At 36.7% G+C, this 22,543-nt stretch overlaps 7 protein-coding genes across 14 annotated transcripts in view; 1 reads left to right on the forward strand and 6 right to left on the reverse strand.

The window, feature by feature from the left end:
* The window catches only part of LOC117140687 (adenylate cyclase type 2), a 37,765-nt gene that overhangs the window by 2,382 nt on the left and 12,840 nt on the right, over nucleotides 1–22,543 (forward strand). For all 4 annotated transcript variants that reach the window (XM_033303742.1, XM_033303744.1, XM_033303746.1 and 1 more), the window contains exons 2-3: nucleotides 7,399–7,731; nucleotides 22,318–22,451. In XM_033303742.1, coding sequence (XP_033159633.1) covers nucleotides 7,548–7,731; nucleotides 22,318–22,451 — 318 coding nt within the window. In that variant the 5' untranslated portion in view covers nucleotides 7,399–7,547. The remainder of the gene's footprint in view (nucleotides 1–7,398; nucleotides 7,732–22,317; nucleotides 22,452–22,543) is intronic.
* Nucleotides 2,418–9,224, reverse strand: LOC117140693. 2 transcript variants are annotated; one of them, XM_033303755.1, is made up of 4 exons: nucleotides 9,101–9,224; nucleotides 8,864–9,034; nucleotides 8,166–8,813; nucleotides 2,418–2,462 (listed from the first exon to the last, which is right to left on the reverse strand). In XM_033303755.1, the coding sequence occupies exons 1-3, from the start codon at nucleotides 9,168–9,170 to the stop codon at nucleotides 8,611–8,613; spliced, it is 444 nt and encodes a 147-aa protein (XP_033159646.1). In that variant the 5' UTR covers nucleotides 9,171–9,224; the 3' UTR covers nucleotides 2,418–2,462; nucleotides 8,166–8,610. The 2 variants fall into 2 exon arrangements, with proteins under 2 accessions (XP_033159646.1, XP_033159645.1); XM_033303754.1 differs by lacking the exon at nucleotides 2,418–2,462 and adding an exon at nucleotides 8,045–8,117.
* Nucleotides 9,352–10,145, reverse strand: LOC117140689. Its single transcript, XM_033303748.1, has 3 exons — nucleotides 9,976–10,145; nucleotides 9,748–9,918; nucleotides 9,352–9,692 (listed from the first exon to the last, which is right to left on the reverse strand). Exons 1-3 carry the CDS (start codon nucleotides 10,076–10,078, stop codon nucleotides 9,469–9,471), a joined length of 498 nt encoding a protein of 165 aa, XP_033159639.1. The 5' UTR covers nucleotides 10,079–10,145; the 3' UTR covers nucleotides 9,352–9,468.
* LOC117140688 lies at nucleotides 10,121–10,954 on the reverse strand. The gene is made up of 4 exons (XM_033303747.1): nucleotides 10,817–10,954; nucleotides 10,591–10,761; nucleotides 10,315–10,525; nucleotides 10,121–10,230 (listed from the first exon to the last, which is right to left on the reverse strand). The coding sequence occupies exons 1-4, from the start codon at nucleotides 10,950–10,952 to the stop codon at nucleotides 10,158–10,160; spliced, it is 591 nt and encodes a 196-aa protein (XP_033159638.1). The 5' UTR covers nucleotides 10,953–10,954; the 3' UTR covers nucleotides 10,121–10,157.
* LOC117140691 lies at nucleotides 11,097–11,916 on the reverse strand. The gene is made up of 5 exons (XM_033303753.1): nucleotides 11,689–11,916; nucleotides 11,602–11,637; nucleotides 11,468–11,538; nucleotides 11,241–11,403; nucleotides 11,097–11,182 (listed from the first exon to the last, which is right to left on the reverse strand). The coding sequence occupies exons 1-5, from the start codon at nucleotides 11,795–11,797 to the stop codon at nucleotides 11,097–11,099; spliced, it is 465 nt and encodes a 154-aa protein (XP_033159644.1). The 5' UTR covers nucleotides 11,798–11,916.
* LOC117139154 lies at nucleotides 11,912–12,622 on the reverse strand (the record flags this gene model as incomplete). Its single annotated transcript, XM_033301313.1, is given in 5 exon segments — nucleotides 11,912–12,021; nucleotides 12,081–12,243; nucleotides 12,296–12,381; nucleotides 12,439–12,474; nucleotides 12,532–12,622. Coding segments are annotated over 5 exon segments (468 nt in total), but the record flags the coding sequence as incomplete, so codon positions are not given.
* LOC117140690 lies at nucleotides 12,845–13,826 on the reverse strand. 4 transcript variants are annotated; one of them, XM_033303750.1, is made up of 5 exons: nucleotides 13,621–13,826; nucleotides 13,465–13,559; nucleotides 13,260–13,416; nucleotides 13,064–13,203; nucleotides 12,845–12,999 (listed from the first exon to the last, which is right to left on the reverse strand). In XM_033303750.1, exons 1-4 carry the CDS (start codon nucleotides 13,763–13,765, stop codon nucleotides 13,112–13,114), a joined length of 489 nt encoding a protein of 162 aa, XP_033159641.1. In that variant the 5' UTR covers nucleotides 13,766–13,826; the 3' UTR covers nucleotides 12,845–12,999; nucleotides 13,064–13,111. The 4 variants fall into 4 exon arrangements, with proteins under 4 accessions (XP_033159641.1, XP_033159642.1, XP_033159640.1 ...); XM_033303751.1 differs by having other exon boundaries at nucleotides 12,845–13,176; XM_033303749.1 differs by having other exon boundaries at nucleotides 12,845–13,203.

Below are 22,543 nucleotides of genomic sequence, written 5' to 3' on the forward strand. Positions count from 1 at the left end.
TAGTGCACATAGTATTTGGGGTTTTGGCTAATTTACAGCACTTACAGATCACACGTTTTGCAAGGGCCTCTCTGCGCTGTACACTAGTTAACAAAAGCATTAGTTATAATATGACTAAATATTAATAAAAAATAATAAAAAATATAAATATATAAAATAGCTTATATTTTATAGTTTGCCTTAAACTTGAAAATTTATATTATTGCCTTTGCGAATTTGTTGTCTAGTGTTGCGTTTGTGCTTTCCTCTGTGACTTGACTTTGTCAAGTTTAAAAAATTGTGAAAATTGCGTTTTTATTTATGTTATGTACGTACACAATTGCAGCAGCACTCTGCTTGTTGTTTTTGTTATTTTTCCTTGGGTCACACAGCTTCTTATTTTCACAAGATCTACGTACTATACGTACGTACATACATGTGTGAATGAAGCTTATTTATATTTATTTCTCGTTTGAATTTAATTAAATTTGCACATTTCTGTTAAATTTTCAACACATGTGCCCATGTCCGACGCTCGAGTTCGCCGCAAGTATATGGGTGTCTATATATGAGGGACTTTCTGTCAGTCGCCCGATCCGTCTATATGTCCGCCCGTCTGTATTTGTGTGCCCCCGTGTGTCAACTTAGACGCCTAATCAAACAGCAACAACCAGTGTGCTGTGTCAGCCAAATTCCAAAGCATGCACAGAGAGAAAATGTGCCAGCTTGCAATTCGTACTATAAATGTACCAACATATATGCATCTATAAGATAAACCCATTAAATGCATCTTAAAGTAGTGTTTATCTTTGGGATTATGTAAGAGCATAAGATTATTGAGATTGTCATTAAACATTATTGTTCGCTGTGTGAAAAGACAAAATTAAAAATTAACATGTTTAATGATGGGTAACAAGAGCAAAGCAAGCCGAAATAAACACAATAAAAATGTAAAATTGTAACACAAATAAAGAGAACATTTTCAGAGGAATCAGACTTTATAAACAATAAAGAAATGCAGTATAATTATAGGAAGTATACAGTACTAGAGTACTAATGTGAGAAAGTTTTCCTAAATGGCGATAGATAGCCATCTTAAGCTATTATCATTAAAAAGCTGCCGAACATCGTAGATTTTTCACATTAAATTTGATAAACATTGCAAAAACTGTGACTTTCAATTGTCAAACTTAAATGCATTCAGTAAAAGTTTTGAGTTCTCATCAATGAAAAGCTGCAGAACATAAGTTTAATGTCCATCAAAGTGCATGCATTGTACAACACTGAGGCTTTTGTTTTATAAGCTACAAAAGTTAACAATAAGTTTGGATTGACTGCACTTAAATTTCTATGAATTAGTGTGTTTTTTACAAATAAATTGTGACTTTTATAGAGCAATATTTCACTTTTTTGTGTGGTATGATTTTCAAGTTGTATGTGTTTTAATCCTATCTATTTATCTATTGCAGTTTGCATACGTCACCCGTTGACGCAAATAATTTGCAGTTCGAACTTTGTTGAAATATTGCCTATATATAAACACTTAAATTATGGCAATCAATTTCCGAGTGCTGAAAATTTGTCGAAAGTTCTTGCACACAGATTTGTAAGCATTTCCTTTCACACTTGTGTCCGACTCGCGAATGTCAAGTGATCGCGGCACATTTTTCAAAAACGTTTTTTTCAGCCGATTGCCAATATTGATTTATTTGCCCAGGCTTTTGGCCATGCATTTGAGAATTGATTTTATTCCTCTAGCAGCTGAGCATTTGCACAAATCTTTGGGCTGGGCCGCTCCACTGGTCATCGCCAAATGGGCGCGAAATTTAATTTTATGGCAAATCAAGTTTGTCTAGCGCATTGCACAAATATTTCGTTTTGACACACACAAGTATTTCGGCTAACTAAGGAATCCACTTGGTGCGAATCTAAATCAAAATATTCAAAAGCCGCATGGAAAGCGATTTTATGCATTTCGCAAATTCACAATAGATTCCCATTGTTTATTTGTATTCTTAATTACCTGTTGTTTTGCTTTGGCAGCCGCTTGCCTTTATTTTTCCTTGATATTTACTTTTTTCTGCTTTTTTTGGGTTTCTTTTTGGTTTTTGGCTAAGAGTATTTTTAGACTTTTGATGTCGACGACTTTAATGGCCGGCGGTAGCTAATAAAATCGCTTAGCACATGGTTCGAACATTTCTTTTGTATCCATAAATGAGCAATTACAGCATATTTTAGTGCGATCCAATGGAACAAAATGCACGGCACTTGTGGCTGCTTCTGGAGATAATTTTCATTAAATTGTCTCATCAAGGTCTTTTTGCTCCCGAAAACGCTTCAAACTGGTGAATAGCCGGTTCAAATTGGCTTTGATAATTAACTTTAATGGGCATCGGACTCGATCCACTTGAATACGTCATGAAAATAATTATGGGACAATAAAATTGCAGTCAATGAAATGGGAATTTCCTTTTGTTGCCCAGCTGTAAAATAAAATATGTGTTAATTGGTAACGAAACCAGAACAAATTTAGTTATCTATTAAAAACATTTGTTTGCTTTCATAAATGGGAAAAAATCGATGAAGTAGTAGTGCTCTTTTTCTTCTGTTTTCATTGGCATCCTCTTGTGCCGCCTCTTAATTAGCTCAACTAATTGATGTTTCACCCATAAGTAGCTTATGCATTCTCAGCCAAATCAAATCAAACACCATCCAGCAAAAGTGGCCAGAATCACGCTTCCACCCACCATTTGGAAAGATGGGACGTGCCAGGGCGAGACCACAGAACTAGGATCTCTAATCCGCAAGAAGGGGCAAGCCACAACAGCCACGCCCCCTAAAACACACACCACAGGGTGTAGAAACCACACCACACACACACACACACAACCCAAAAGGGCGGTTAGCCTAATTCGCATTTAAATGGCCCTCTGTCTGTGAAATTGAAGGTTTGGCTAATGAATCAGCATTCACACACATGCACATAATGGCTGTTATTTATATTTATTTTTTGGACAGCAATTTAAGCATTGAATACAAAAATTAGCCTGCCATTGAAGAGCTCTACCCCGCTGCGTTGCAACGTGGCGTATACTCGATGTCGATGTGGAACGGCCACTCGCGTCCTGAAAATGCACGAGTAGAATGCCAGGACCTGCACTCGTTTTAATTGCATTGCAGCCAAAAACAAGGATTGCTCTTCGTTTTTTTTTTTTTGGCTTTGAATTAGGAAAGTTTCACTTGTGTTCTAAGTTTGGATTCGCACTTTTGCTGCCTTTTTGTGGTTCCTCCTAAACTTTAATTAAATTTATAGTTTATTATTCGGACAACAGTTTGGCTGCTACTAATGGAAGTTAATCTACTAAATTATGTACATTTATGTTTCCTTAGTAAGCTCTAAATATATATTTTGGAATAATATTTAATATTTAATAATATTTAAAAGAAATTTATCTAAGGCGTATAAATTGCTGATGACACACGTGCGGTTGTTATTTATGAGCCACCTTAGGCTTAAACATCTTTCTCGTATAAACTAATCTCTAATACCTTAATCTTCAGTGTGATATATGGTTTACTGTGCGCCAAGTTTGTCCAATTATATATATAAATGATGACAAACGCACGAAGAATATGCCACCCCACTGGGCGGAGGTGTTCAAGTTGAAAGATGAGACACACACTGGGCATCGAAGTCCCGAAAGAAAAGTTTTATCCCCACTTCCCGAATCCCTCCTCCAAGTGGCAATGGCAATAAACACAGGCGTAATCATTAATCATGCGCGATCAAAGTCAAAGATACAAAAAACAGACACACACACACACGCATGAGCACACACACACACATGCACACACTGGCACACTAACACTTGCACTCGCGGTTATTCAATCAAGTGTACACTTGAAAAAATATTAGCCTTGTTTATGATTTGTTAGTAGTAAACCATTGCAAATACTGAATATTCCAAATAGAAGTTTTGATAGATGTATTGCTTGCTTAATTTAATTAAAAATTAATAATTTAATTTAATAATAATTATTTAATAATAAATTAATAAAAAATATTTAAGGCTGATTTTTTTCTGCGCACAATTGTTTGAAAAACATGCCTCGTTTTTCTGCATGAAAGGTTGGGTTCTACTTTAATCAATTTCAAACAACAAACACAAAACACTCGAAGGCTCATCGTTCAAAGAGCACAAAGTTCCAATAATATTGTATACAAATGTTTAAAAAAAGGAGAAAAAATAATATAACCGCGGGCTTGAATGGGAGTGTGGGTTTTTTTGGGGTTACAAATGGTTATAAAATTTGTCAAATTGAACGTATAAACACACACATTTTATACGTTTATATACTGCGAATAATGTCGCGCACCTTTAAAGCTGCGATGATAAAGGTGGTTTATGAATTCCAACCGTTCTATCCACTCCACTGCCTCACACACAAATTCCAAATATGATAATTATGATAATAAGTTAAATGCAAAAATTAAGATAATTGGCCGCGGCCTTGCTCTCAGTGCATTTCTCCAGAGAACGAGAGCGAAATCGCGAATTAGCGAAGTGCGAATGAGATTGCTCATCCGCCACGTTCGCCGGCTAGCTGTAAAAATATAGCAATGCAGATTTGCAAGGAAATGCACATTACACTGCCATATTTATGGCTTATGGCTAAACTGCAGATAATTCATAAAATGTTTACGCGAGCAAATTAGACGCAGGGAATGGGCATTTAAGCAAAAACTTTTGTTTACAAAGTGAAAAGGTACTTAAAGGCTTTTTCTTTTACAGCAATTGTAAAAGATGAAACAAATTAGGGCAATTTCGTTGTGTTTAATTTAAATTTAATTGCATTCAATTAAAATCCTATCTAAAAAATGTAAGTAAATTTTATTAAAATTGGTATACTTTATAAAGTACCTCGTTTTCCATATCAAGTGCAAAAGACTACAATCGAATATTTGGCAAATTCATAAACAAACTAGAGAGCAATCTTTATACGAATTTAAGCAGCCAGCAAAACGTTTTGTTTATTTATTTCCATTTCGTTTTATTTTTCCACCGCCGCTGCACTAAACCGAAGCACCCCTTTTGCCATTTGCCAAAGCGTAAACAAACCCCCTTGTTTTTCTAAAAAAAAAATAGAAGGAAAATGAAAAGCCATAAGCGAGCCAAGCCAAACAAAACAGTTTCGAAAAAAAGAACCGAACCCCTCCAAAAAACCCAGCAAAATGCGGCTAAACAACAATGGATCTCTGTATATTTATTTATGAGTAGTTTCTGCGTTTTTTCTGTTTTTTATGGACAGGGGTCAAACGAGCGGTCGCCGTTTTGCAGTCGTGTGTTTGCAAAGGCGAAATTCCACAAGTGTCCACAATGAAAACGAGACAGAGGTGTAAATGACAATGAATTCGAGTTGGACTTGAGTCTATCAGTGGCTTTATTGTGTGGCACATCTAAGGTCTTGGAGCAAGGGTAAATTAGACAAGATTTTCCTTGCCATAGGAGCAGACTCTTTACAAAATTATATAAGCAATTGGTGTGCAATTACCAGAAAAATTGAGAACGAAAAAAGTACTCTGTGGCAGCAATAATTCCCATTTAAAGAAAGCTTCTTAATTTCGAGAAGAAAACGATCTAAATTTTGACATTTTTGAAGTATCGGGCTTATGATTGTGAAAGAGAGCTGAAAAAAACGAGAGAGAGAGAGAGAGCCAAATGAGAGCAAAGCCATTTGCAATTTGAGAAAGTTTCGATCTCGATCTGAGTATGCTGAGCATGATTTTGAGTTCGAAATTCTCAAATCGAGATCGTTGAGAACGGTTTTTTCTCTGAGTGTACACGGAATTGGAACAATTTATGATCAAATACTTTAAATAAAAGTTTTTTATATATATCTGAAACAGAAAGTATTATATTTCCGTGCAGATATCACATATACTAAAGTAATAATCCCCAAAACCATTTGTGATTCTGAAATATACAACACATGTGCTGATTCCCTTTCTATAACCGCAGACATCATTATAATAGCAATAATCATAAAGTTCAACGTTTGCTTACAATAATTGTATATTTGCATTTTCATATCTGCAAGCGATTTTCGTTGAAATAAAACAGATAGTAAAGAGTATATACCAGTATTCTTGTTGAATCTATTAGTGAAATTTCGCTTTATTTCTGGTTCAGATTACTGCAATTGTCGATATGTATCTTTAAACCAGATTTTATTTACGTTCTCCCACTCAAAACTAAACGGACACAATTTAACTTGGCCAAAAGGTGCAGCTGTAAGCGGCCAGCAAAAACGCACAGCAATTCTGAGGAGAAAACTTTCACAAACTTGAATGAACAACGATGGTAGCAAAGTGTATTTAGTTTGGTAGGTTCACAAAAGCTGCGAAAACTTACTTTCTATTCTAAAAGGAAAAAGGACGAAGATGGAAGGAGAGTGTCGCATGCCTTAAGGATATGCGAGAACTTCAGTCGAGCCGGCTTGACATACTGACATTTATTACACAGTACACTTTTGGTCTTCCAAATTACTCGAATCAAAGTTACATGCTTTGAAATATAAACCAGTGCACATTTACACAATTTGAAAGATAAAGATATATATTAACAAATTTGAAATGCTTTGTGAAAGTGAGTTTTAAAATAATATTCTTTGGTTCATAAAATCTACTTCCTTACTTCCTATCCATCCTTGCAATGCCTGTTTATTTTTTATAATTAAAAATAAACTTATACTTATTTTTTGTGTAGTGTATTGTTATCATCTCTTGCTGTGCCCAAGAAAAAGTAACTTTTGTTGCGTTCTCAAATGTGTTGGCTGGGAACTTTTCTAATTGCTGCATAGACACTTTCAAGCGAAGCCCACAAAAGCAAGACATATTTACATACCGAGCAATATGTTTTCTTTGTACAAACAACTGGCAAAGAAAAGTGATGTGGAAATAGGTTGGGAAAATGCAGGATCTAGAACAACATTTAACAAACATCAAACAAAGTGAACAATAAGTTCGAAACTGACACTTGTTCCCACTCGATGGGGTTGTCTTAAAGTTTAACCAAAGTTAAACCAATACAATACTTGAATTTCTTCCATAAACTTGCCAAATACAAATTTATATAAAATACTACTCTTTAAATAAATCTCAACAACATATAAAAAGATAATTTTGCAGGTTTGGTTATTTGATGCAGTTTTTGCACATATGCGTTGTATTTGTTTGTAGATATAGCATTTCAAGTAATCATATATGGCAAACAAAATGATAATTACACATATTTAAATATACATTGATATACACAGTGTATATTTAAATAAGGAAAACATATGCCACAAGCGAAATTGCAATTATTTATTGACAAGAGCTCGAACTAAACCGTTACTCCCGTTTCCGTTTCGTTTCAGTTGGATTTCTCCATTTCCGGGAGGAAGGAAGGAAGTCGGCAACAAGTGTTGGATCCCCAGGAGCAGAAGGACTCGCAAGGACTCGCGTCCAGGGTGAGGCAATCAGGACGCGCAGCTGGCGGCTGTGAGGAGTGCCCCCGCTTTTCGCCATGGTAAATCACAATGCGGAAACTGCGAAAACGGAAAATGGCACAAATGCAACAGCGAATCTGATTGTTAAGGCCGACGGAAATGCATCGCAGCCCAAGACGATGACTTCATCGGCGGCCAGGATGAATGACGCCCTTTCGGCATCTCTGGCCGATTTGAGCGAGCAGGAAAATGGAACCACGGGTGAGTGTGAAAATCCTCGTTAATCCCCGAATGGAAAAGCTGCTTCAAATCAAATTAGTTTCACAAAGGGAGCGTTTTTTATACTTCGAAGACGGTGGAGCTTAAATAAGAATTAGGTTTTCTTTAATACTACCAAAATACTGTTGTTTTTAAGCATAAAACGCTTTAATTCGTTATACAACAGCTTAATTTTGGCACCTTTATATTATATAGCTGCCATAGGAACAGTCCAAAATTAAAATTCGTAGTTACTACAATTATATTCTTATTTTAAGATTTATTTGTAGTAAATATATACAAATATTTACAGCATTGCCCATGCATTTTAAAATTAAGAAACATCATACTCTTGTAGTTTTTGGCTTCGAAACGTATAGTACTCAAAACTGGAAACCGAAATATTATTCATTATAACTTTCTGGTGTCCAACTTACCGGGTTTAATTTTCAGCTTGGCTGTTGGTCTATGAAATGAGCCTCCGGCTCGGTTGCCATTCATCTTCTGGCCAACTCATGGCCATACTCGCTGGTTGCCTTGGTTTGGTCAGGTCTTTAAATTGAGTGCCCAAACCGCCGGTTTTGTCCCCTGGCTGGCTGATGTAACCCCGTGCGCTACTTAATTTGGGCTTGTCACGATAACATCGGGGTCTCCCCATTTCCACTTCCATTTCCATGTTCTTTGGAACATCGCGCGTTTGTTATTTTAATTAAATTTGCCCCGGCCTGGGCACAGTTCATAATGATAACAATGATAATGATGGCCAAAGAGTTACTTTCACTATTAATTTTTGATTAACTCGGGTTCCTTGAGTGGGCTAGGATTAATGCAAAGTAACTCTCTTTATTGAAGAAGAAGGGCAATTATGAACTTTCAGTTCTGTTAGTAAGTGCAACCGATCAGCAGTAATGAGAGTAGCAAAATGAGTTTCTGTGGATAACTTGAGCTCCTTCCATCTCCTGTTGTTCTTTGGCAAAAATACTTGCAGTTATTGCACACGTCTTTATTGCTGAAATACTTTTCATTAACCAGTATCGTACAGCCCAGATTCGGTGACCAGAAACAGCAGTATTCCTCAATGGGATCTGGAGTGTTAAATGGCCATAAGTGAGTGATTAAATCTCTATTGACTTACATTTTATCTCAAAACAGTTCGGCACACATTCAGGAAACGCACTTTCCTCATCCGAAGCATATCTTAAAATTGAGTTTTGGTCATCTTTATGGCAATGGAACCCAACCACCTTGCCATTGTTGTTACTTATGCCCGAACAACAGCCACAATCGTAGTGATCTTGGACAGCCGCTTAAAAATCAATAAATAAAAGTGTAATAAAATGAGTACTACCTTGCTTATAACGAGGGTACTTACAATGATTATGACCACAATCTGCCAAAGTATTTCGGTAAAGTAAAAAAAACACTAAAACCTGTATTAGCATTCTTATAAAAGCGATTTTAAAGGAATGTGTACTTAATATTTTGAGAGTTTTGTCATTGTCAACTTGGTTAAAAAATAGATTTTGAATGGAAAAGAGCTTTATTTAATCGTATCTGGCCATTGCTGAGCTAATCAGACTAACGCATACTCATTGAAACACATAATCGCATTATAAAGGGTATCAGATATGTATATAACTATGGACACACTTTTATTTGCAGTTAGTTATGGTTAATTTGATGGGTCCAAAAATATAAATTATATAAAAATCACATACTACTCTGCATTTATAGCTTATCCTAGCATATGCTGAGTAGCAGAAAGGCCAGTAAAACTGAGGATCCGTAGGATCCCGAGACCCTATCACTGCCATCCGTATCATCGATATAGGTCTGCTTAGTTCCGCTGCAAAATCGTCTGCAAGTCTTGCAGCTATATATTTTCTTATCGTAGAACTTCCTGCCGATCAGCGCAGAGCATCCCAATTTCGGTGACCAAAAGCAGCAATACGCTTTTATTTTCCCTATTAGACGATACATGGGTAAACAATTGACTGGCCCAATTTACGAAGGACTCACGAGTTGCAATAAAGTGGTCTGGCAGGCAATCCGGATAAGTATTTTTCCATTCTCCAAAATTTTCCTCAATGGCCGAGTCATCTTCGAAATGGCAATAGTAATCAGTGTTGGTACGAAAGTTCTTTTCACTTGAACAATTTGCGCAAGCCGGAAATGCAATTTCATGATCGGCTATGCAATCAAATAGAAATAGTTTCAAATTAAATAAAATTTTATTAATTCATTTACCTGAAGAGAAAGGCGTTGTGGAAGTATGGTAAATTTGTACGTTTATCGGTTTCCCGCACTTGAGAGCCAAGCAAATGTAAACTAGCAATACAAAAAATTTCATTTCATAATTTATATAATAAACAGAGTCAATTATTTTAAAAAAATGTCTGTTTCCGTTAATTTGACAATTTGATCTTCGCCTAACATGCTTGGCAATTTATGAAATTTTTGAAGCTGAGGAGTTTGTAGTGTAATTTACTGGTTTCCGAATTACTAGAAGAAATAGATTTATTTTTAAGTTTTTTTAGCACAATATTTGAGTATGATTGTAGGACTACAACTAGTGATCCGCCCTACCAAATCCACAGTTCGGAAATAAGCATTGCCATTATGAACCCATATTCCGGAATTTTATTGCTTCCCACCGAGTCGTCGGAATATTTTAATCCGGAACAAGATCCCCTGCAAGTATCGCAATAATCGGAGCTTTTATCGAACAAAAGCCTTCCGATGACAGCTGAACATCCCGATTTCGGCGACCAAAAGCAGCAATAGTTTTTAACTTCCCCTATAATTGGAAATTTGGAATGTTTGGACCTACATATATCTAACTTATATAACTCTTTAACTTACCATTGATAACGTAATCCTTTGGCACACAATGCGCATATTTATCATCTGTCTCGCCAAACTTATTTTCCACCTGTCTTTCATCTTCGAAATGGCATGTAAATCCTGTATTTTTATGCACGTTTTTTATGTTTGTACAATTTCCACAAATGGGAAAACCTTGGTTATGGTCAGCTGTGTGAAAAAAATGTAAAACTCAAATCAAAATTTAACTTTGGTTTACAATTACCCGTATTGTAGAACTTTCGAATGCCCTTTTCAAATGTTGAATTTACTGAAATGGCAACTTCGCAAACAAAAGAGAGTGTGTAAAGTATAATTAATTTAAATTTCATTTTTTGTATTATTTTTGAAAAAAAAAACATGAATAATAGTAATATGTAGTTCGAAGCCTACTTGAAGGTAAGCTTTAATTTTAACAACAAAAATAATGTATTTTCATTCAATTTATTCAATAAATTTAATGTTATTTATGCTCGAAACTTTATTTATTTTATTTTTATATTTTGCTATAATTTTAAACTTCCTTGCAGTCGTTGTTGCTTTATTAGGAAATAACACGATATGACTATCCAAAAGAAGTAGGCCGTTATCACTAGGTAAAGAACTTAAGGATAAACTAAACATTAAATCTATTTTGTAGCTGAACTTACCACAAATAAAGATTATTAAAATCCAGTAAAGGATCGAGTACGTTTGTCCATAGTTCGCATACGTATTTATTTTCAGTGCACAAGTTATTGAGGCATAAATGATTATGAAGATCAAGTAAGATGCCTCGATAATTATGTAACTCCAGATGGGTAGGAGAGACCCCTAAAAATTATCAATAAATTTATTTATTATTAATTATTATAATCAATGCAAGTTCATTAATTACCACCAGCACGGAGTAAGATAAACACAGAGATGCCAGCATATGGAAGAGGCCCCAAAGAAGATTAAACCAGTCTGAAATTCAGCACATATATACAATTTTAGCAAATGGATTTACTTTAATATTTGGTCTTTTACCCGACGCCTGAGCAAAGCTATAAGGATCCTTCAATCCTGTAATATATAGTTAAAAACTTATTTGGAAAGCATATAGTAGTTATTTACGAAAAAACTCCACCAGGTGTGCGGCGCAGAGGAAAAGCGTGAAAAAAGCTATAACTGTGCATCCAATTCGCAGTTTCATACAAAAACAGAAATTTTCCGCTCGCCACATTTCATCAAACAATTGTTTGTATTTACATGTAGTTTATTTATAATGACGATAAATCCAATGCTACACAGTAGCAGTTGTAAATACAAAAAAATCCTTAAATACTAAGTTGTAAAGTTATTTTCTTATTAGTTATTACTCCAATCCCTCCGCCATATTTTCAGTTGCCCCCGGTTTTAATTGCCGATAGTACGAATATACTATGTACATGAAATACGTTGTCAGTGCTAAAAAAAACAAGTTATTTACTTTTTTTTTTTATGTACTACACCTTATACCTACCTACTTAGCCAAAGAAGCACGTAAATCCAATAGGTTAAATTGTGTCAAATACTCTCATTTAAAATTAAATTCGAACCCAATGATGCTGGAGTAAAACTGAAAATAAGAAAGTAGACTGCCTGAAATGCTTGAAAGAATAGAGTGGTCCAAAACAGCCAACCATATTGCTAAATACATTTATTTTGTAAAAAATCACCTTTATTATTATTATATACATACCGATATGATTGCAAATATTAGCATGACCGATGCCAAGATATTTAACAAATCTGGATACATTTGTATCACAGTGTAGAGACCGTGTTCTGGGTAATAAAAAGAATTTATTGAATATTATTGAATCGTTGAATTTGCTTACTTACCTGCGAATTCGTTCTGCATTTCTCTGAAATAGGTTCCTGTGAAAGCACTAACTTTAATGCGAAATATTTATACCAATGTGAATATATATTTACTATTTAAACAAAGCAGAATATAGTCAATGTTCGTGCCAGCCAAAAAAATTCCAGCCAATGCAATCAGTATACATCCCAATTTCAGACGTTTTGACAGGAAATGCAATGCATAATATTTTTATTAACTTATATTTTGAATATATATTAATATGCGTATATTTTAAATTATCAAAACAATTTTTTGTTAATTTCTATATACAAGATACGAGATTTTTATGAACCGCAAATCGTATACGTAATTTATGTACATTGCGGAACTTTTAGGCCCAGCTGTTGGCGCCAAATTTAAACGAAATTGCCTTCACATTTTCCGCCATATCTTCTTTATTGTGGTATTAACTTTTTTGCATAATCACAACTTAAGCAATCTGTATTATGGCCTCATTAGCATTAGCCTAGAATTTCCAGCCCGATGTGTGTCGTGTTCGTCAGGCACGCGTGGAATCGTTTTCAGTTCTCATCAAGATGCTAATGAAATTATAAAGAAAATTGAGTCTGCCATATTAGCACAGCAAAAGCATCATCCTCTCACTTGAAATTCAATTTCGCTGATCTCCATTTAATTTTTAAGGACATCCTCTCACTTATCCACACAAACTGGTCTGAATTCATCTGGATGCGTTTTTACATAATAATACGTGTAGACTTTGAGCACACAAAATAAATCGATGCCTGAAAAGCTGGAGCATAACTTTCGAGAATAGAGATTTTCAATATAAATGTTTTACCCAACGTCACTAAATTCACGAAGACATATATAATCGCATAGACAGCACTTTTGAAGAACGGATTGCGAACATTAATCAAAGCATTGAAGACGATGTAGTAGGATATCATATGAACGATGAACATGGCCATCCAGACGAAAACGATCCTTAAGTACTTCTGAAAGGAATTTTATTAGAATAGTTATAGAAAGTGTTTTTTTCTCACCGTCATAATAGAGACCAGCAGGATAACTGCAGCTGCGATCATCAGGGCTATATGAAATACATTGAACCACTTCGCATATACATCAGTCTTGAGTGCTGTTGATTGGGCTTAGCTATTAGTTCTCAAAAATTCTATTTTCCGACTTTTCCAACTCACTGTCCTTGTATATAACCTCATCCACAGTGGTTCCTGCGTTAATGAACCCGAAAAACAGTGTGTAGAATGCAACTATGATGCATCCAGATGTCAGCGAGATGCAAAAGCAAAATTCTTGTCTGACCAGCTTTCTTAAAAATGGCATCAAAAATAGGAAAAATACGTTGCTATAAATTTTAGAAAATACAGTTCCATGTTTGACAAATAATGCCAACCGCTTTCAACTTTAAAACTCCACAAACTTTAACTTTCTTTACATCAGCTGGGGAAAGTGAATTGCGAATTGCTGCATCTCCTCTGGTTTTAGGTCACTGCAGTCTGTCATTTTCAACAAAGTTTCGAACGACCTCGTCCTCCCACGGAAACTTTAGCCTTTCGGAAAAGTTAGACAAAGTCCCTTGGTCTCCATTTTTTTTTTGCACATTATCCACTGAGCAAAGTCAAACTGCTGCCTTTTCCTTGCCTAATGCGTTAATTGAAAGCAGCAGCCGTCTAAAAATTATGTTTTAAATAGACTGGAAAATAGGGGGTGATTTCTAAGGTTTGTGATTATTAAAGAACACTCGCATCATGGATTTACTTAAAGCGAGTGTTAAAGAGGACTTATTATAGCAAAAGTTCACTAATTTAAACTAAGTTCAATGAGTGACAAAATATTTTGCAAAGTGGGCTTTAATTCCATAAATTGCCAATTAGCCCCCAATTATAAAAGATTTTATTAGCAAACAAGAATTGATTAGGTGGCTCAAAGGCAATATTTCATGGAAATGTGAAGACGAAGCCTAATAAGACAATATTATATGGTGGTTAACTAATGAGCCTAATCAGATTAGTGTATTGTTTTCCCAGACTTGATTATCATGGTGCACCATATGGTTGCTTTACTTTTGATTGATTGCAGCATCAATTTATTTGTCATCAATGCCAACATGTTGGTGTTGATGCCCCATTAAATGTCAGAAAAAACAGCAAGTAGAGTAAGTTCAAAAAAAAGGCCATGTCACATATCATAAGCCCCGCTCGAAGCTCCTGGCCAATACACAGATCGATGGAATCTCTTTCATCCACTTCCAGCAGCCACTGGCAGCTCATCTATCATCATTGCCACGAGTCCTTTCTATCCGGGAATGCTTCCACAGTATCCTGTATCCTCTATCCTCTCTGCCCTCGCATGGCACCCTGGCACCCCATCCCTGCCGTATTTATAGCATCTTAATTGAATTTCAATTTTCAATTTCGCTTTTAATTGAATTCAATGAAAAAGTGTCGATGAGACGGTATTCAGCATGGTCCCATCCCCATCACCATCCATCCATAGCCCATCCCAGGCCACTCCATTCCCTGCACTTGTTGTTGATGCTGTTTATTCAGCTGCCAGTTGAGCACCGCCTGGCTGCCTCTTGATGGCGCCATTCACGCCACAAAGCGTCCCGTCCCCACAGAGCTTCCAGCACTCAGAAAAAAATCCTTATGTTTCTGAACATCAAATATCAAATTAGCCATATTATATCGGTTTCCGTAAAAAAATAAGGCGATGAAAATGTTATATTAAATTTTGGTATAATTTTAAATGAAAGTCAATCATTACTTGTTTCTGTGTATCTACGAAATAGGGACCAAACACCTAAAATCTAATTGTTTTCTGAAATTGCTGTTCCAATCATCTATCAACAGCAACATTCACATGGTTCTAAATATGATTTTAGACATTACTTTTAAAATAGAAGAGTATTCGTTGATAAGTATTTAACAGGTAGATTAGAATATATTCTTGATTAAGATCACCAGTCGGACTGGGCTTTGTCCGTTAATCTGTCCGTCCGTATAAACTTTAAATTCGTCATGTCCACAATTCCAAAATTTGTTGATTTTATTATTGTATTATATTGTATTGTATTGTACTATTTGTTTCTCACCAACTTATATTGTTATGGCAATCATATTGTGAAATTTCTCCCTCGCACTCTCGCTATCTCAGTAAAGGGTATCTGATAGTCGAGGAAATTGAGTGTATCGTTCGCTCTTCTTTTATATTGTTTATTATTAGTTTTATTACTTATTATTAATATTTATTTATTTTATTGATTTTAAGTGTATTGTACTCCCTTAGGATATCTTTGATTTTTGAACAGGCCCCTCTTTTTTCCCAGTGCACATTTAGGTGTACTAAAACGACCAACAATTGGCTGGATGTGATTGCGCTCATATTTTGCACTCTGATTGGTTTGTGATTGACTGAAAAGTTCTAAATTGATTTGACTGTGGGCAAGTGTGTACCAATGCCAGATAAACAAACCAATTTCGGTGGTTAATGGGTTCAGCAATAAAACACCCAATAGTTGAACCCCCCACACTCGAGGGGCCATAATTGCGGTCGGTGGTGTTTGATGTTTTACAAGGATAATTTAATCACAGCACTAGCAGTGATAGAAGGAAAAGCCCTTGGGTTTTCCCAACAGTCAGCACCTTAAATTTCCATTAAGAATTCCAGAATAATGTCGACATGTGGCACATACATCATAAGGCCGTTGGAAAAAAGTCTGTCACCACCGAAGCGAATCACACAAATAGAAATTCAAATGAATGCAACTTGCATGCGAAATGAGAATTCCCGTCCAGAGGCATCTCTGAAAAATAGCACAGCATCGTCTGGAATTTGTATCTGCATCTGTATCTGTATCTGAATCTGGGTATCTATCTGCATTTTGCTGCCGGTCTGGCTTATTATGCGACCACCATTCCTCAGTGCCATCTGTTTATGAGTTGGCATTCATCATCGTGTCATCGTATGTGAATATGAGGCTCAACCGATGTGAGATTTGTGCCACTCAACACAAGACGAAACATCCCCAACAATAGACCCTTTTCCGAAATTTGCATTCTGGGGTCTTCCAATTTTCCCCCCAATTCTTTCTTTTCGCGAAAATTGGCCCCCAAAGAAAAGCCGAGCAAAAATAGCAACCAGCATGAGATGTATGCAAATTACTTTGACAGTGAATTCGCACCCGGAGCAATGTCAGCGTTTTATTGCTAAAATATGCACGTTACAAATCCAGATTAGAGGGATGTACATAGATATTGAGAGCTCTGGGAAAACTCAACTTAGCATAGACAAAATATATCCTCGTTTAATGGCAAATTGATGGGGAATTGCTCTAAATTCAATCAAGAGGTAATTTGTAATCGATGTGCAAATTGGGTGAGTTATGGGCTGAAAGGTGTACTTCTTCATCTTTGTTTCACTCCTTAAAAGTCATCTGCACCATCGATTATTTGCCTTAATAATATTTATAATTTTCTATAAATAGAGTGTAGAAACTAAAAAGGGACAATCCACTGGGACACCACACACTATTTGGTCATTACAAAAATGGAAACCTTAAGCGTTTTGGGTCTCATAGTTGATTGGCTTGCGTGCCTTAGAAGCGAAATAAAGGTAACAAGATGCCAAAACACACGTGCAAAAAACAGGCAGCCAACTCAACTAAAGGATACCTCGTACAAAATAAATAGGCACCTTTATAAAGAATTAAAATGCGAAATGGTTTCATTAAATTTAGTAGTACTTTACCTTTTTATCTTTATGTAATATCAATAAATATTCTATCAAAATAAGTAACATACCCCATTTTCGCAATGAATACCCTGGAAAAAAAGTGTCAAGCCAGGCGAATGGGCACAGAATGGCTAAAAGAGCTGGCTGGAAAATAAGTTCTCGATGTCAACGGCAGACTGTTGAGTTGACTGGCTACGGCTTTTGTCTTAGCCATGACATTATTTACGAGCATCGTGCCAGCGACACGCCCAGAAAACCAAATAACCAGCTGCGTTCTTGGCCATAAGGAAAAAGCGATGCTGGGCAACCAGGAGAATAGGGAATACGTGTGTCCCACGGGCACGACTTCGTTGGCACGTCTATTACCTTAAGCGTCTGTTGCCAATTTGGATTCCTCTTTTTTCCAGCCACCACATGGCCAGGGGCCACACCCGCACTCCCTTCGCATTGACTGCACCTTGATTAATGCGCTGCCAGGACACGGTATCCTTTCAGTTTTGCCATTAGCAAATGCGGTGGCTACGGGCATTTCTTTTGTTTCCGTTTCCGTTGTTATATTGTCACCGATTTGTTCGCATGTGGCTTATTTTCATCTGCCCAATGGACTATTATTTATTCGAGCCAGGTGTTGATGGTTTGTGCCAGAGAAGCTGATGCGATGAAAGTAAGATGAAGCTGTTAAATTAGGTATGATAACAGCATTTAAATAAATATTAGAAGAAGCTACACTTATATATTGAGGTACATATTGATTGATTAGGTCTTTATAACAATTCTACGTATTTCAAAAAATTAAATAAAATTAATTAAAATTTAAATAATAAGAAATAAGATGGAAAAGTAGCAGAGTGTTGTGCTATAAACATATTTTCCAACCATATAAGAACTTGAAATGTATCTTCCGCTTATTCGTGTGAATGGTTGTCTCGGGAAAACATAAAAACCCATCAAATATACTTTCTCTTGGAATGGGCCATAAAATCAAAGTGAATGCAAACAAATCGACCGGAGCGTAGATCCTCTGACTAAGCCGCTAGAAAATGTGGCTCCAAAGGGAATCCACTGCAAGGCCTCGTGCTGAAATAACCAACTTTGGAATACTTGCGGAGGGACATGGAACATGCCCCGGTGTCCTGGTGTCTGCCATTTGCCAGCTGCTTGCCATGCGGCCCACGATTCAGCGCATAAAAGCTTGTAATTCCTGTCTCAGCCCGAAGGATGTAATTTGCAATGTTGCAGCAGGTGGCAGCAGCGGTTGCAACTTGGAGTGGCTGTCAGGCATGTGCGGCATCTGCAGGCACTGCAGCGTGCATTTTGTTGCATTTTATGTTGTCGGCCTGGGCCGACGGGTCGTATGTGCAATTTTTTTCGAAACTTAAAATGCCCACGGCCCATGGTGTTGCATGCTTTCAGGCTGCCTTATAGCCAAGAAGGAAAGTATTTTCAAAATTTCAATACAGCAGCTGGGCCAAATGTTTGCTAAATTAATGAAAACTGGCAGTAGCTAACGAGCCAGAGAAAATATAAATGGGCATGAGGCATATAGCTAAAAAGTGCAGCAGAGATTTAAAGTTTATGCAGAGCTGCATACTCACAAAAGAATATGTATTCTGTGTCTGCAAAACTCGGTGCGATTTCAATTAACAGTTGGGGAAAAACTGTCAAAACCGCAATACGTAAATCATTGAAATGTGCAATTGAAAGTCATAAATTGTTTTATATTTAAGCGTTGCTGGTATTGGCAAAGCAGATAGCTGAAAAAATGACAGAAGATGTTTTTTGTACTAGTCGACAGATCTGAGAATAGTACTTCAAAAATGTATTTAAATGTCAGAGTTTAGTGACATGAAAATGACAGCCTGCCATTGGTCAGAAAATCATTGGAGTAATTTTATAAAAAAATGCTAAATTATATATTTATTTCGTGCATATTACGGACGAAGCGGAAAAATATTGAATATTTTATTAAATGTCTCGGATTGCATTTCGGATGGTCTCTTGAATATTAAAACGCTACATATGGTGGAAACAGAAATCCATTGAATAACCCTCGAATGAAACAAAGGACACTTGAAATCCTTCTCGGATTCCTGTCTTCTTACCCCTTAAATACCTGGCCATGGATCACACAAACGAAATGGGAAAAACTCAAGATCATTAAGTCCAAATCACCTCAAAGCTTCTTGCTCTGAGTCTCGACATTCTATATCTTGTAAAAAGCCTTGTAAAATGACTCCAACTTAATTTTACGACATGCGGTATTCTCGTAATTGATATGACTAAAGTAGAGTATCGTATGGTTTCCCACATCGATTTAAATCATATTTTCCCGCCCGCCGGATTGAGATTTCCTCCATGTGCTGCTGGGCTGCAGTTTCGCGTGGCCCGTTCCAGGAACTGTTTTATTACTAAGCCGTTTACCCAATAGCTTAACCCGGAGGATGGATGCGAGCCATCTTTCGCAACGGTTTAGGGCTGCTCTGCAACTTTAATGCGATGGCGGTCCGCATGAAAATTCGTTGGCAACGAACTCAATCTTCCTAATCACCTGGCACCCCCTCCCAATCTCAACCAGGATGCCAGGATCCTTGGATGCCAGGATGCCCTGACAATGTGTCCGCACATACTTAATCGCACATATGTGGAGGATGGGGAATCCGTTGCGGATTTCAGCGCTTCAGCTGCGGGATGATATAAAATCTATGCCGAAAGCTTTGGCAAATGTCGCCTCTGCTGTCGTTGTCATCGTGTCTTCGTCTAGGTTGTCTGCAACTGTTTCACTTAAGTCGCTTTATTTTTTATGAGACAACGCACTAGGGTGATTCAGTTTGATTGAATGAAAAATTAAACTAAAAGCTTAGCATGAAAGCCGAGTTGAAAATAGAGTTTATTCAAATGCCCGTTTGTTCTGTAGCATCTAACATACTGCATTCCAATAAACTGCAAATATCGATTCACCCTAATGCGCACTAATACACCCACACACACACACACAAGAGCATCTGTCACTCTGCAGCTGTGTGTGTGTGTGCTAGCGCTTATAAAAACACAGATACAAACACACACGCTTACACTTCCAGGACCTCGGTTCGTGTCAAAAGAATTTCTGTTTGATTGCGGAGAATAAACAAGTGAAGGCAGCTCCATTCGCCATATAACGTGGTACTGTATGCGGTCCTGTCCTCTGCCGTTTGCCACTCGACTTATTTTATCCTGCCCGTGGCTTTTCCTAAATTTTTCACTCGGTCCTCGTACGAGAATCCTTAACCTAATGCTCTGTCGACAAGGCGTTTAAGTGTGGTTCGCCATTTTTATAGCTCGCCCAGCAGTTTGTTATATATATTTAATAGCAAATTCCCTACTTATAAATAATAATGCAGTACAAGCGCATTTTTTGTGCTCTTTCCTTTCAGATTTCTTGGATAAAATGTTTAAAAATTATTTCCATAAATATAATGCTGAGCTACTAAACATTTTATTCCTCCGCATTCAATTTTAAGCTTGTTGGTTGAATAAAACAAGCTTATCCAAAAACTTATTCTTATTCCAGTCTTTAAATATAAATGCATTTCAAGCGAGTTTATAGCCTTTCCTTTCCTTTTTTAAAGCCTAATGGCTTATGTTTCCTGCTTAAATGTATTAAATAAAGGAAAGTTGAACAGAGAAATGCATTAAAGTGGATGTTTTTTATTTTTAGCTACTGGGAACTCCAACAAAAACGAAGCTCAAAATGATTACCTCCCATAAACAATTTTTAAGTAATAAGAAAAAGGACCCTCAGAAATGTTTCCACATTCATTGAGCCCATAATTTGCGGTAAAGTCCCACTTTTTCGACCACTTGACTTGGCCACTCGTTTTTTTCCTTGAGAACTCCCCAACTTTGTAATATTGATTTATTGGATCGCCTTGTTTGAGCCGATAATTCCGCTCTGTGCGAAGGGTAGAAATCAATTCAGCTGGCAGACAAAAAAATTGAAGTTACCAGAACACGTCTATAAATAGACTAATCTGTTGCCAAATATCCACTGGGCCTGGCTTATCTGGCACGTCGGTGGCCATAAATAAATCAAACACTTTAACACCGTCAATTAGCGGGCTATAAATCCGTGCGTATCGATTTACAAATTGTACAAAAAAGCAATACGCTAACTTCGTTTCGAGGGTAATTGTAGTGCGTGTACTTTCATCAACTGTCTGTTGATTTATAAACGCCATGGGCGTATGTTGTTACTATTTTCCCTTAATGACAGCCATGTTAATATATAGGTACATATAAGCATGTTTAACTGCCTCGATTTCAATTTTGTGACAGCATTTAATGGAACCTTAAACAACATGTGCAGTCATAAAGCATTCAGGTTTGACTTTTATTTTCTACATATCGATTAAGTTATTTCTGTTGCAGCCAAAGGTGATATGTGATTCCATATTGCATATAACACACACACTTTGGCTCCTGACAGCTCAATTAAGTTTCTTTTCAAAGACAATTGTCTGTGAAATTGAAAGGAGGTGGAATGCCATGGATGTGGGGCCTTTTTGCACAGTATTCGATTTCCGGCGTGGGCGTCTGTGAAATGTATGCCAATGTTAAATATCAAATTTAAATGCCAGACGGTCAGGCGTTTCCTTCGGTGGGCGGACAATTAATTCTCTCTCAAAGGAGCCGCCCATCATCGTACGTACGACCAAAGGAACCATAAGAACTTCAGAAATCGCCAGGAGGCAACTGAACTTTGGCCCGGGACGAAGCAATTAAGATTATGGATTTATGCGAGTCTTAATAAATTCACGGAATAGCTGAGAATTAAATTACCGCAGTTAATTGGCCTGCATAAGCACACAAATGTGCACTACTGGGTAAACTTAAAATTATTCCATATACTGAAGAATAAGTTAGGTCATTGTTTTTTCAACTTTAAGTTCCTATAACTCAAGATTCATGCTTCAGGCAGTTTTCTGTGGAATATTATTAATATAATTATATATGCAGTGTTACTTATATATTTTATACAAAATAGAATACCAAATTATTCAAGATTTAGGACTTAGTATACTACTTCTAGTTGGCCCATATATTTAAAAGGAAACGATTACCTTACGGATGCTAATACACCCATCTTCTGTCCACTTTTGCAGCTGAGGACATCCACCTGAACGATTTATACACCCGCTACCGCCAGAGGCTCCGCAAGTCGCTCTTCAGATCGGGATTGTTAACTTCGCTGCTGGCATGTGTTGTGTCCATAATAATTGGCATCGTTTACGACCAGGTGAGCTTTTACCACACTTAGATTGCCTGAAATGGCTCAAAGGCACTGCAAAAAATTCTTTAAATAAAATCATTGTTTTAAAAGATTTACAA

Source organism: Drosophila mauritiana, chromosome 3L (assembly GCF_004382145.1).
Source record: "Drosophila mauritiana strain mau12 chromosome 3L, ASM438214v1, whole genome shotgun sequence".
Classification (NCBI taxonomy): Eukaryota; Metazoa; Arthropoda; class Insecta; order Diptera; family Drosophilidae; genus Drosophila; species Drosophila mauritiana.

What these genes read in the sequence shown, in the direction of transcription:
- LOC117140690 (XM_033303750.1), bottom strand. Translation starts at nt 13,765, where the DNA reads ATGCCATTTTTAAGAAAGCTGGTCAGACAAGAATTTTGCTTTTGCATC. An exon ending in TGAGGTTATATACAAGGACA is followed by an intron (nt 13,560 to 13,620) that starts GTGAGTTGGAAA and finishes CCCAATCAACAG; the next exon opens with CACTCAAGACTGATGTATAT. An exon ending in CGTGAATTTAGTGACGTTGG is followed by an intron (nt 13,204 to 13,259) that starts GTAAAACATTTA and finishes CCAGCTTTTCAG; the next exon opens with GCATCGATTTATTTTGTGTG.
- LOC117140688 (XM_033303747.1), bottom strand. Translation starts at nt 10,952, where the DNA reads ATGTTTTTTTTTTCAAAAATAATACAAAAAATGAAATTTAAATTAATT. An exon ending in AAAGGATTACGTTATCAATG is followed by an intron (nt 10,526 to 10,590) that starts GTAAGTTAAAGA and finishes TTCCAATTATAG; the next exon opens with GGGAAGTTAAAAACTATTGC. An exon ending in ATTTCCGAACTGTGGATTTG is followed by an intron (nt 10,231 to 10,314) that starts GTAGGGCGGATC and finishes TATTTCTTCTAG; the next exon opens with TAATTCGGAAACCAGTAAAT.
- LOC117140693 (XM_033303755.1), bottom strand. Translation starts at nt 9,170, where the DNA reads ATGCTAATACAGGTTTTAGTGTTTTTTTTACTTTACCGAAATACTTTG. An exon ending in AGATTGTGGTCATAATCATT is followed by an intron (nt 9,035 to 9,100) that starts GTAAGTACCCTC and finishes TTGATTTTTAAG; the next exon opens with CGGCTGTCCAAGATCACTAC. An exon ending in GAACTGTTTTGAGATAAAAT is followed by an intron (nt 8,814 to 8,863) that starts GTAAGTCAATAG and finishes TTAACACTCCAG; the next exon opens with ATCCCATTGAGGAATACTGC.
- LOC117140689 (XM_033303748.1), bottom strand. Translation starts at nt 10,078, where the DNA reads ATGAAATTTTTTGTATTGCTAGTTTACATTTGCTTGGCTCTCAAGTGC. An exon ending in CACAACGCCTTTCTCTTCAG is followed by an intron (nt 9,919 to 9,975) that starts GTAAATGAATTA and finishes TTGATTGCATAG; the next exon opens with CCGATCATGAAATTGCATTT. An exon ending in AGACCACTTTATTGCAACTC is followed by an intron (nt 9,693 to 9,747) that starts GTGAGTCCTTCG and finishes ATCGTCTAATAG; the next exon opens with GGAAAATAAAAGCGTATTGC.
- LOC117140691 (XM_033303753.1), bottom strand. Translation starts at nt 11,797, where the DNA reads ATGTGGCGAGCGGAAAATTTCTGTTTTTGTATGAAACTGCGAATTGGA. An exon ending in ACACCTGGTGGAGTTTTTTC is followed by an intron (nt 11,638 to 11,688) that starts GTAAATAACTAC and finishes TATATATTACAG; the next exon opens with GATTGAAGGATCCTTATAGC. An exon ending in TATCTTACTCCGTGCTGGTG is followed by an intron (nt 11,404 to 11,467) that starts GTAATTAATGAA and finishes GATAATTTTTAG; the next exon opens with GGGTCTCTCCTACCCATCTG.